Genomic DNA, 12,891 nt, shown 5'->3' on the forward strand with positions numbered 1-12,891 from the left:
GTGAATCCTGAGTCTGAAGCTCATACCCAGACTATTGAAAGAATGTGGGAAAGTGCCAAATGAAGAAACAAGAAGCAGAGAGGTACTTTTAGAAATATGCCAGACAGTTACTTCGCTGAATTCGTGTAGAAGTAGAGAAATGAGCAAGAAAATCCTTTCATCTAAATTGTGCGAGATATAGCAACCTTCTGGTCGTCGAAAGAAAACACGTAAAAAAAAGAGAAAATTAACAAAATTTAAAAATTTTTTAATTATTATATATGCAAAAGAATCTCCTCTACTCAAAAAAAAAATAAAATTTTTAATTTTTCAATTTTTTCGTACTCTTTTTTTTAAACAAAATTTGTCCCTACCGAAACTGAAAAGTACCAACTTTTGTATATTTGATAATTACAAGCAATAATTAACTAAAAAAATTAATTAAATATTTTTTTTCGTTTTTTATTAAACAAATTTTTATTGTTTAAATAATATATTAATATTTTTTAAGGGAAATTTAAGAATAAGTGTTTAAAAATTTTTGTACATATAAAATTAGCTAATTGAAATAGGTAAAATAAATTAAGAAGTTTACATTGCTTTAATTCGAATAACAATTTAATTGCTTCTTAAATTATAAAATTCTTTTATTTTAAAGTATTTAAATTAAAAAAAACTTTCATCTGTAACAATATATAGAACATATTTGGCAATAAATTTAAGTAATAAACGCTATTTTTATTTAGTTTAAAATATCTTTTTATTAAAATGATTTAAAGTAGCAGTTAATTATAGTTTATTTCTTAAACATTTGTTTATTGTTTTATTGTTAAATAATCGTAGAAGATATTATAAAAAATAAGGAAAAATGAAAAAAAAAAGTTTTATATTTTCTGTATAAAAAATGATAAATTAATAATTTCAAACAGAATATTTTTTTATTGTTTAGTATTGAATTATTAACAAAAATGTTTTGATTATGAAATTGGATATAACTTTTCAATTATTCATTAATATTCCGTTCACAAATATTTATTAAATACAATTGTTTAACAAAACAAGAGCAAATATTAACAAAAGATTTTTTTCTTATTATCAAAAAAAATATTAAGTCATTTGAAAAGTTTTGAGCCTAAGGCATTAGTTATTGAAAAATGAAACCACTATATACCCTATTTTGAAGGGAAATTTTTTTAATCAGTATAAAAAAAAACAAAACTGACAAAACAATTATTTTATCACTTATTGATATTTAAAACCATTCGATTTTGAAATATTTTTTTCAATGAACAATGTGCGTGCTGATACATTTTTTAACTTTATTTTTAAAAATCTTAAGTTTAGGCTACGTATTATTGCCACATTCACCTTATTCTCCAGATTTAGCTTCATTTGACTATTATTTGTTTTCTAGATTTAAAAAATATTAAAAGAAAAAAGATTTTCATTAATTGAAGAGCTTCAAAAGATCGTATATGGCTATTTTAAAGATTTTGAAGAAAAGCACTTCAAAGAGAGTATAGAAGCTATGGAATCTCGATGGAAAAAATGCATTGAGATTGAAGGAGAATACGTCGAATAATGGCGATATTATTAGAGAAAAGTATGAACTCTATCATAGTGAGACTCAAAACTTTTCAAATGACCTAATAAAAACTAAAAAATTTTATTTTAATTAAGTTCAAAAGAATTTATTATTTTATAAGTATTTAAGAAAAATACATCATTAACATTTTTTATACTGATTAATATAATTTTTAATTTAAAATAACTCTTTTAAACAAATATAAATTTAATTAATTCAATGTAAATGAAAAAATATTTTTATTAATTTCAATGATTATTGCATTTATTGAATCTTTTTTTAAAATTTTATTTTGTTTCATGTACCTTTAAATTTCAATAAAAAAAATTTGACATCATAAAAAGTTATATTCTTATAGCATTCATTATGTGCTTTTTAAATAAATATAGCGATATTTAGATTCTTTACTTATACCTTTTTTGTATTTCTAATAACACTCCACATAAGTTAGTATTACAAATTACAATTTAACCCAACTTTTTATTGTAAATCTACAGAAAACGATTTAAAATTTAAAAAAATATACTTAAAAGTAACTTAATATCTCTAATTATATTATCAAAATAATTAAATGTTTTGACGTCTATTTTATCACTTTTTTTTCTAAAAATAATTAAGTAAAAATTAATGATATAATTATTCATACTTATTTTACAGCGTTTTTTTCTTTTTCTTTGTCAGAAATTCTTTATATTGAAGTTTCTTTAAAGAAATTATCTTTTTTTTTAATTATCAACATTAATATTTTACATAGCCTTATTAATATCTTTTAATTTATTTCAAAGTTAATTAAATAGTAAAGATAATAAAAATTGTTTCCTAACGTTACAAAATTGCAATGTTATAATTTTTTAAAATAATTTTTATTCTACATTTATACTATTTTTGAAGTATTTAATTTGTTAAAAAATGTAACAAAATTTATTATATTTAAATATTTTACATTGTAAGTTATTGAATAGTGCAACATTACTATTTTATTTTATTTAAAAATGATAACATAAAAATTTACATCAACACAATAATATTATATTTAAATGATATTACATAGTTTTATATTTAAATCTTATTGCAATAAACTTTTTAATATAAATATTATTATAAATAATAAGTGATATAAATTTTAATTAGCCATTTATATTTCATTTAACCAAAGCATTTAAACTTTTTTTCATTTTTTCTGTTTTATAATTATAACCAGTTTTTTTTTGACGTCATCGTATTTTAATTATAATGTTAGTCTCTAAGACTGAAAATTAAAATTTAAAAATAACAAATTTGCCTACACCTTCTCGAAAGTTTCATATAAATCTCTCTTTTTACGTCCTCTCATTCTTTGAAATTGTGCAGTTTGGTGATTCAAGTGGCTAGCCCTTCTTTGCTAAATCGAAGATTATAAATTTATATACAATTTAACTTACTAATTGTTGTTTTTGATGATTAAAATTACGAAGTTGGTTTAATTGTCCACCATTCAAACCATGATATCTACTTCTATGTCCACGACCCATGCCAGCTAAAAATAAAATTATTATTTTTAATAATATTATAAAACATTTTTAAAATTTATAAACTTACGAAATCGCCAACTGTAGTATTGGAAAGCAAAGATAAGAAAAAGAAAAGAAAATAATATAAAACGCATTTGAAATTTTTGATAAAACTTATTTCATATATACCTTTTATATTTAATTTTAATTGTTTAACAAAAATAATAAAAATTTTGTATAATTAATAATTAAAAATAATAATTAAATAAAAAAATTAATTAAACATTTTTTTCGTTTTTTATTAAACAAATTTTTATTATTTAAATAATATTTTAAAATTTTTTATTGTAAATTTAAAAATAAGTATTAAAAAATTTTTTTTCACTTATCAAATTAGTTTAATGAAATTATAAAAAAAATTAATATGTTTACATTGTTTTAATTCAAATAACAAATTAATTTCTCCTTAATTTATAAAATTACTTTTTTTTTAATTTTTTAATGTAAAATTAATTTATCCTCTGTAGCAGTATATAAAACATATTTTTTAAAAAACTTAATTAATAAATGCTATTTTTATTTAATTTGAAATATCTTTTTATCACAATGGAATAAAAAAAAGAATTACTTTAGCTAATTAATTATATATTTTTTATTATTTTATTGTTTTATTAATGTAAAAGATATTTTAAAAAATAAAGAAAAATGATAAGAAATTTTATTTATAAAAAAAAGATATTATAGCAATTTTAAGCAGGAATATTTTAAAATTGTTTAAAATTAAATAATTAACAAAAATGTCATACTTATGAAATTAGATATAAATTTTCAATAATTCATCAATATTACATTAACAAAGATTTGTTAAATATAATTGTATAACAAAATGGAAACAAATATTAACAAAAGATTCTGTTCTAATTATAAAAAAATATATTTTATTTTAAAAACACTTTAAATTCTGACTAACTTTAATTAATTGCAATTCTTTTTTTTTTGTATTTTCTATTAATGCCTTACTTAAGTTATCATTGCAACACTATTTAAAATTTCATTATATTTTAAATTAGTTTTGATACAAAATATGTTAACATTTTTTTTGTTTTTTAAATATTGCCATAACATTTTGTACTTATTTTTAATAATAAACAAATACTTTTTATTTTTTTTTTTTTTGGAATTCATATTAATTCTTGTTATAAGTATTTATATAAATTTAGATTTATGGTTATTGTTGAAAACATTGGCATTGATAGTACTTATTGCTGGTAAAAAAAAATAAGATTTTTAATTTTATATAAATATACTTTAATGATTTAAAAAGTAACATTGTTACAAATTTTTAAAACTTTAGCGATAATCAATTATTTATAAAAAAAAACAAATATAAAAAGCAAATACAATTCACATAAGAGTACCATTATAACATATATTTATATTAGAACAATTATAAAAAGTATTTTTCAATACTAGTCAACATGATAAATTTCTATTTGCATGTTTTTTAATAATCAAACATAATAAATATAAAATTTCTTTAAAACTTTTTTAACATTATTATAATATTTTTCTTTAAAAAAATTATTTTAATTTAAAATACAATATAACAACTAATATTATACAAGAAAACATTTGTAATATAAAAATAAATAAAACATTTTAAACTTTTTGATAAACTATAATCATATTATAATTTTATTAATAGTTTTTAATCAACTTCAAATAAAATTAAAGAGTATTTTTTTCAACAAATGTTATATTTTATAAATAATTTTTCTAGTTGACATCTAACAAGTATTTTTTTTCATGAAACATAATTAATTAATCTTTTTTAAAATATAATTATATATGAATTAGTTGTATACAATATCAATAATGATTTTATCATCATACTATAAAAAATTTTTAAAAGTTATACTATTTTCAAAATATTTGTAATTTATATGATTCTTGGAAATACAAAATAACTCTATAAAATAAATTGGTTTCTAATAATAAAATAAAAATAATTCACAGTTTATTTCTTTTATAATTTGTTTGATATAACAATTGAATTTATATTATTTTTCTAAATTATTAAATATTAAAAAAATTTAGTTACTTATTTATTTTTATTTGTATCGTTAATAGCTTTATAACTCCGATAAAAATCTTTATAATATGGCAACATTATCTTATTTCTTTTTTGCTAAATTTCATTTATATCAAGCTGTCCAAAATGAAATGCATCTTTTTTTAAACATTTTCAAACGCGCATAACTTAGTGGAAAATTTATATTTTTTTTTCTAATAATAGTCATTAGATTCGCCACATTGTTTTCTATCGTATTACTAGCTTTTTAAACGATTTGAATAAAAACTTAAAAAACTAGAAGCGATAGAAACTTCAACGTGTAGATTCTAAGGACCTATAGTTTTGGAAGAATTTCTTCTTCAAAAATGATTCAAATTTTCAAAAAATTGAGGGTATGTGTGAGCAAGGTTTGGGGTATATGAGGAGTGAAAGAGAGATTCATAATTCGTCTCCTACAGTTTTTGGAGAATGGTTTCTGAAATCTATGGATGATACTTTGCTTGTTAATATCTTTTAACTGTTTATTTATGCTAAAAAGATGCTTCCTAGGAATATTTTTTTAAAATTTTTTAATAATTATGCATAATTGGATTCAATACTCTTAGTTTCAACAGGTCTCACTAAATTTCATGAATCTTTAATAGACAATTTTTTCAAAAAAACTACCAAAATGCTACCATATTCTTGTTTTGGGGCATGTAGTAGTTTCTGGCTAAATATTTATGAAAAAATATTCAAATTAGATTTTTTTTGCTGCATATAATCTAATTCTTAGTATAGATCATGTTTCATTTAAAAAATGAATCATTCTTACCTTAAAAAGTTAAAAAAACAGACTTCAAAACGATGAAGTGCTTGTTTTATGTTCAACATTGGCGGTAAACGTTTGATCTATCTTTTTGAGCATTTTCTTAGCTACAAATGTTTTGAAACTTAAGATCTTGAAATTACTTAAACTTCAGATACTTTTCTAAACATTTGTCGAAAAAAGTGCTTCAAAATCGCGCTTCAAGACGTTTTTATTGAAGAATGAAATTATTCTTCCCACTGCGCGTTCTGAAGCTTTTTATTTCCCGCCCTGAATCTTTTTTAATTTTTTTTTTCAGCAGAAGCAATGAAAAGTATCACCTCTAAAAGATTATAAAAAAATTTTTTTTATTGTGCAACATTTACCTCATTTTTACCTCAAAAAGAAAAATTTTTGTGAAATTTGTGCTTTGGAAGCATTGTAAATAAATTAAAATAAAAAACAAATAACTTCCTATTTTGACATAATTCATATGTCATTTTGTAGAGGAGATTCATAGGAATCTAACAAAACGCTTAGCTTTATTAAAACATAGCTAGTTATTAAATAACGCCAGCTGCTAGCAACGCGCGTCAAAAAAGATGCATTTCATTTTGGACAACCTAATATATATACTTTCCTTTAAATTTTTTATTAAAATAAAATTTATTGAATAAAAATAAATTAAGCTAAAATTTCTACAATTTATTTTTACATTATAATATAAGTCAAAGAAAAATTATAAATTTAAAGATTCATATAGTAATTTAAATAGTATAAAAGATAAATTTTAGTTACATTATAATCAATTGTTTTATTTTTATAAGACTATTAATTATGTATTATATAAACAGTTAAAACATTACATTTATAACAGAATATCAAGAAAGAGGTATTCTAATTGCTATAAAAGTCAATTTGTATTTTTTTAAATTGTTAAACTAAGGAATAAATGTTCTTAACAAATGTAATTTAAAAAATATATTATATCATTTTATATAAACATTTTTTTATCATATTAATCAATTCGTCAAAATTAATTACTCAAACAAAAGTATTATTTGATAAATATAATTGATGAAATATAAAGTACAAGATTTTTAGATAGAAACAATGTTTTCTTGTTTTATAATTTTAGTATTGTATTTTGAATTATTAATATAATTAGTTTTGTATTCTCAAGTACGTTATTTATAATTTATTGCATAAAAATGTTTTGTTATAAAATTTTGTGTTATTAAATACTTAATCAATGCCAGTTTAACTCTGTAAATAAATTTTTGTGTTACTTTTACATTTCTGATAAAATATGAACTTCTGTATAATCGTATAAAATTTTATTAAATTGTGTTAAATTTCTTTTCTAATGTTATAATCTATCAATTAATGTTTTTAATATATATAGTAAAATTTAATAAGTTTAAGACGTACACAAGACCAGAAATATTACTAGACTATATTTCTTAGCAATATTTAATACCACTATAAGTCCAAGTATATTAAAACACTTTTTATTTACGCCATATCAAACACAATACAATAATATTAAATGCTTCAATCGTGGGCTTACGTGATAGTTAAGTTTAATTAAGTTTAACCGAGAATTCTATCGTGGCCACGAAGAATATGAAAATTATTCTATAGATAAAATATAAAATCTATAATAAGTAAAATTATTCATACAATATAAAAAACTATAAAAGTCTAAGTAATCAAAGAAATAAGAAATGACTAAAGTTGTCAAATCTTTACTTTTTATATACTAATATTATCATCTTATTTTACTTCTAGTCCTGATATATCATCATTTCTTACTATATTCATTGCAAATTTTATATGAAAAAGTAGATCAACAAAAAATTTTTAAAATATAAAATGTTTAAGATAAATTAAAAATTTTTACAATTAAAAATATAAAAAATAAAAATTTTTATTTTAATTAGGTAGAAAACAATAAAAAGTTTTATAAGCATTTAAGAAAAATTATTCATTTACATTTTTATACGAATTAATATACTTTTAAATGTAAATTAATCTTTTGAAACAAAGATAAATTTGATAAATTCATTACAAATAAAAAAAATATTTTTATTAATTTCCATGGTTATTGCATTTATTTAATCTTTTTTGAAATGTATATTTTATTTCAGTGTACCTTAAAATTTCAATAAAAAAAATTTGACACCATAAAAAGTTATACTCTTATGGCATTCATTATGTGCCTTTTAAAAAAATACAGCGATATTTATATTCTTTACATATATCTAATTTTTGTACTTCCTTCTAATACCTTACATAAGTTGGTATTACAAATTACAATCTAACTTAACTTTTAATGTAATTCTACAGAAAACTATTTAAAATTTAATAAATATACTTATAAGTTAATTAACATCTCTGATTAAATTATCAAAATATTTCAATACTCTGATATCTGTTTTATCAATTTTTAATTTTCTTAAAATAAATAAATACAATTTAATGATATGAATATCTACTACTAGTTTTACAACGTTTTTTTCTTTTTCTTCATCAGAAATATTTATTGTTGTGTTTTTTTAAAAAATATTATCTTTTTTTTTAAATGTATAAACATTAATATTTTACATAACCTTATTGACAATATCTTCTAATTTAGTTCAAAGTTAATTAAATATTAAAAATAATAAAAATTGTTTTCTAACGTTAAGAAATTGCATTGTAATTATTTTCCAAAATATTGATCATTCTACATTTGTACTATTTTAAATGCGTTACTTTAATTAAAAAGTGTAGCAAAATTTTGTTATATTAAAAAACTTTACATTGTAACTTATTGAAAAGTGCAAAATTACTAATTTATTTTATTTTACAATTATTAAATATAAATTTAGAATAACGCAATAATATTATATTTCAATGATACGATGTTTTCTTATATTTAAAACTTATTTCAATTAACTTTTTGATAAAAATATTATTGTAAAAATAAGTGATATAAATTTAAATTAGCAATTTTAGATTTCATTTAACTAAGGCATTAAAACTTTTTGTTTTTTTTTCTATTTCATATATATTAATAGTTTTTTTTTGACATCATCGCATTTTAATTATAATATTAGTCTCTTCCGTGACTGCAAAAAAAAAGTTAAAAACAACAAATTTACTTACATCTTCTTGAAAGTTTTATATAAATCTCTCTTATAACCTCCATTCATTCTTTTAAACTTTCCAGTTTAATCACTTATACTTTAAACCATTTGATTCTAAATTAAAGATTCTAAATTTATTTTAGATTTAAAATACTAAGCCGCGAGCTTAAGCCTGATTTTACTGTTGATTTTTTCCACCACGGTGTCTGCCCCTTCTACCACGAAATCCAGCTATAAAAGTAATTAATATTTTAAATAATAAAAAAAAATTATTTTAAATTTAGTAACTTACGAAATCGGAAACTGTAGTATTGGAAAGTAAAGATAAGAAAAAGAAAAGAATATAATGTAAAAGACATTTTAAATTTTTGTTAAAAATAAATTCATTCATAACTTTTATACTCAATTTTAATTGTTTAATTAAGGTAAAAAAACTTTTTTTTTGTAACATTATACAAAACATTTTTTGCGACAATTTTTTTAAAATAAACGTTTTTTTTATTTAGTTTAAAATACCTTTACATCAACATGGACTTTAATATCATTTATTTTAGCAAATTATTTGACAATATGTTTATTATTTTATTGTTAAATAATTGTAAAAGTTATTATAAAAAATAAAAAAAATAGTAAAATATTCTTTATTAAATTTTATTTATAAAAAAAATATTTTAATAATTTTAAGCGGAAATGTTTTTAATATTGTTTAAAATTAAATTGTTAACAAAATTTCATATTTATGAAATTAAATATTAGTTTTTCATTATTTATTAATATTTCATTAACAAAATTTTGTTATTAAAATAATTATAAATGTAATTTTTGTTATTTAAAATCTTTATAACGTTCATGGTGTGTCTTTTACAATAATGTAGCAAAATATAATTCTTCATTTATAAGGTATAACAATAACAAGTATATGTACTAAAATAACATTTATTAAATAATATTGTAAATCAAAATAAAAAAAATATTAACAAAAGACTACGTTCTTATTATCAAAAATATAGTTTTTTTTTTAAAAGCATTCTAAAATCTTAACAAACTTTTATTAATTGCTATTTTCTACTTTTGTATTTTATATTAATACCTCTACATAAATTATCATTTCAATACTTCTTGAAAGTTTACCAAGTAGATGAATATTGTTGAATTGTATCATAAATTAAATTGGTATATATAAAAAATATGTTAAGTTTTTTATGTTCTTTATAATATTGCCTTAACATTTCGTCTTTATTTTTAAAAAAACAGTGATTTTAAAAAAGAATATATTTTATTTTTTTAAAATTTATATTAATTCTTGTAATAAGTATCTATATGAATTTAACCTAATCGTTCTTGTTGAAATAATCAGCATCGATGGCACTTATTGTTAGTAAAAAAAAATCAAATAAATAAGTTTTTAAAATTTTATATATTTATATTTAAAAGATTGAAAAGTAAAAAAGTTTCAAATTTTTAAATCATTAATAATAATGAATCATTTATTAAACAACAAATATAAACAGCAGATATAATTATTATAAAAGTACCTTTATGAACACATTTAATATAAGTATACTTGTAATAAAGTATTAAAAATTATAGTTAAATTGATAAATTTTTTATTTGAATGTTTTTTAATATTCAAACATAGTAAATATAATTTTTTTTTTTTGAAATTTTTTTAACATTTATTTAATATTTTTTTTTAAAAAATCTACTTTTATTGAAATACAGTATAACAATATATGTTGTACAAGAAAAATTTTAAAAAATAAAAATGACAAAAATAACATTTTAAAGCTTTTCATAAATTTAAAATTATATTAAAATAATAAAAATATACTTTAATACTATATAACCAAATATAAGTTGTTTTCAATAATTTCATTATTTACTTTTTACATTTATAAAATTTTTGTAATAGTTTTTGTGTATATGATTTTATAATATTAAATGGTAGTTTTAAAATCAACTTCAAATAAAATTATAGAGTATTTTTTCCAACAAATGTTATATTTTAAAAATAATTTCTCTAATTGACATCTAACAAGAATTTTTTTTATTTCATGAAACATAACTAATAATTCTTTTTAAAAAATTCTTATATATTTACATTATTATTTTATATGAATTAAATGTATACAATATCGATAATGATTTTTTCAACATACTATAAATATTCATCAAAAATTATAATTTTTTCAAAATATTCGTTAATTATATGATTCTTGGAAATAGGAAATAACTTTTTATTAGTAAATTGGCTTCAAAAGTAAAATAAAATTTACCACAGTTTTTTTTATAATTTATTTGGTAAAACAATTAAATTTATATTTTGCTTCCATATTAACGTAAATTTTAAAAATCCTATAATTTACCCATTTTCATTTGTATCATTAATAGCTTTATAACTTTCATAAATATCTTTACGTTATGGCAACATAAATTTGTTTCTCTTCTGCTGTTTTTAATTTATATTATTATATGAATAAGTATCGTTAAAAATATTTATTATTTAGAATTCAATATAGCAATCAATAATTAATAATTATTGTAGAGAATTTAAAGTGTTGATTCTTCTTATTTTGAAATCAACTTTTGCAATATTGTTTTTTTCTAATCTTCATCTAATTTTATACATTCTTCTATTCTCCATCTTTCCAATGCCAGGGTAAATATGACATTACAAAAAAAATAAATATTATAAGTTTTTTTTAACTATGTCAATAGATATTTAACATTTTTGAAAGAAATATATAATTTTAATATTTAGGTAGACAATATTTTGCTAATTTTTTTTTAAAATAAATATTAATTATCTCTTTATTATTATTATATTATTCGACATCTTTTTAAAAATCAATTTAAAAAGAATATTATGCTTAAAATTATTTTTAAATTTTGTTTTTCTAGTATTTTTTTTCTTCAGAAACTTAAAGCAAAGGAAAATTTCCAAAGAGATTTCTAAAACGTATTATGAATAAACCTATTTTAAATATATACTAAAAAGTGTACTTTTAAAACATTAAGTTTAAATTTTTATACATGTTTATGTATTTTTAAAATCATTACCTTAATGCTATGTTTGAAATATTTCTTATAATTAAAATTATAATTAAATTATTAAGAATGATAAAAAAATGATAAAAAATTAATACTGTAAGCATAACCTTTTATTAAACAAATAAAATATTTGTAGTAAAAAAAAAATTCTATCTAAATTATGATAATATTCATAATAAAAAAAAATTTATTTAATTTAATTTAGTTAACTTTTAATTCATTTAAATTATAATTTTTAATGCATATAATAAATACAGTGATCAAATTAATGATGAAAAAAATAAAATAGATTATTGATATAAAGAGATTTTTTAATTAATAAAATGTAAATAACTTTAAAATTTTAAAAAATCAAATTATAGATAGTTTTTCTAACCTAAATTATAAAGAAAATTTTTTTTTTGCTGATTATAAAATTTGTTTTATTATAATAGCTTTATGAATATCAAATTGTTATTTTATTTTTATATATGAATTTGTATTAAATTATCTTTTAGAATTTTTTTTTTAATAATTCATAAAACTAAATAATTACTTGACATTTTAAGTTATTTCGTAACATAAAACAAATTCTAATAGAAATTTTTAATAGATCTAATTTGATATAATTTTAAAAACTTTTGTTTAAATAGAATTTAAACAATGGTAACTCAAGAAAATATAAAAAAGGAGTATATAACTAAACCTAATAGTTACTAGCGAACAGTAGATATGATATTTAAGTAATGTATACTATATATTCATTTCTTTTCTTAGAATTAAATACTTTTAAACTTATAAATATTCAATTTTTT

At 18.1% G+C, this 12,891-nt stretch overlaps 2 protein-coding genes across 2 annotated transcripts in view; one reads left to right on the forward strand and one right to left on the reverse strand.

Annotated features, from left to right (window-relative positions):
- SRAE_X000037800 (Hypothetical protein) overlaps positions 1 to 4 on the forward strand; it is a gene marked incomplete at both ends in the record, with an annotated part of 405 nt that extends 401 nt beyond the window's left edge. Inside the window, one exon of the mRNA XM_024644716.1 lies at positions 1 to 4. This exon is cut by the window's left edge and continues 401 nt beyond it. Within this exon, the coding sequence (XP_024510247.1) occupies positions 1 to 4 (4 nt within the window).
- Positions 5 to 2,800: 2,796 nt separating this feature from the next.
- SRAE_X000037900 (Hypothetical protein) lies at positions 2,801 to 3,209 on the reverse strand (the record flags this gene model as incomplete). The annotated part of the gene is made up of 4 exons (XM_024644717.1): positions 2,801 to 2,813; positions 2,851 to 2,945; positions 2,986 to 3,080; positions 3,143 to 3,209. 4 exons carry the CDS (start codon positions 3,207 to 3,209, stop codon positions 2,801 to 2,803), a joined length of 270 nt encoding a protein of 89 aa, XP_024510248.1.
- Positions 3,210 to 12,891: the final 9,682 nt, after the last annotated feature.

The sequence above is a fragment of the Strongyloides ratti genome (assembly GCF_001040885.1).
Source record: "Strongyloides ratti genome assembly S_ratti_ED321, chromosome : X".
NCBI classification, from domain to species: Eukaryota; Metazoa; Nematoda; class Chromadorea; order Rhabditida; family Strongyloididae; genus Strongyloides; species Strongyloides ratti.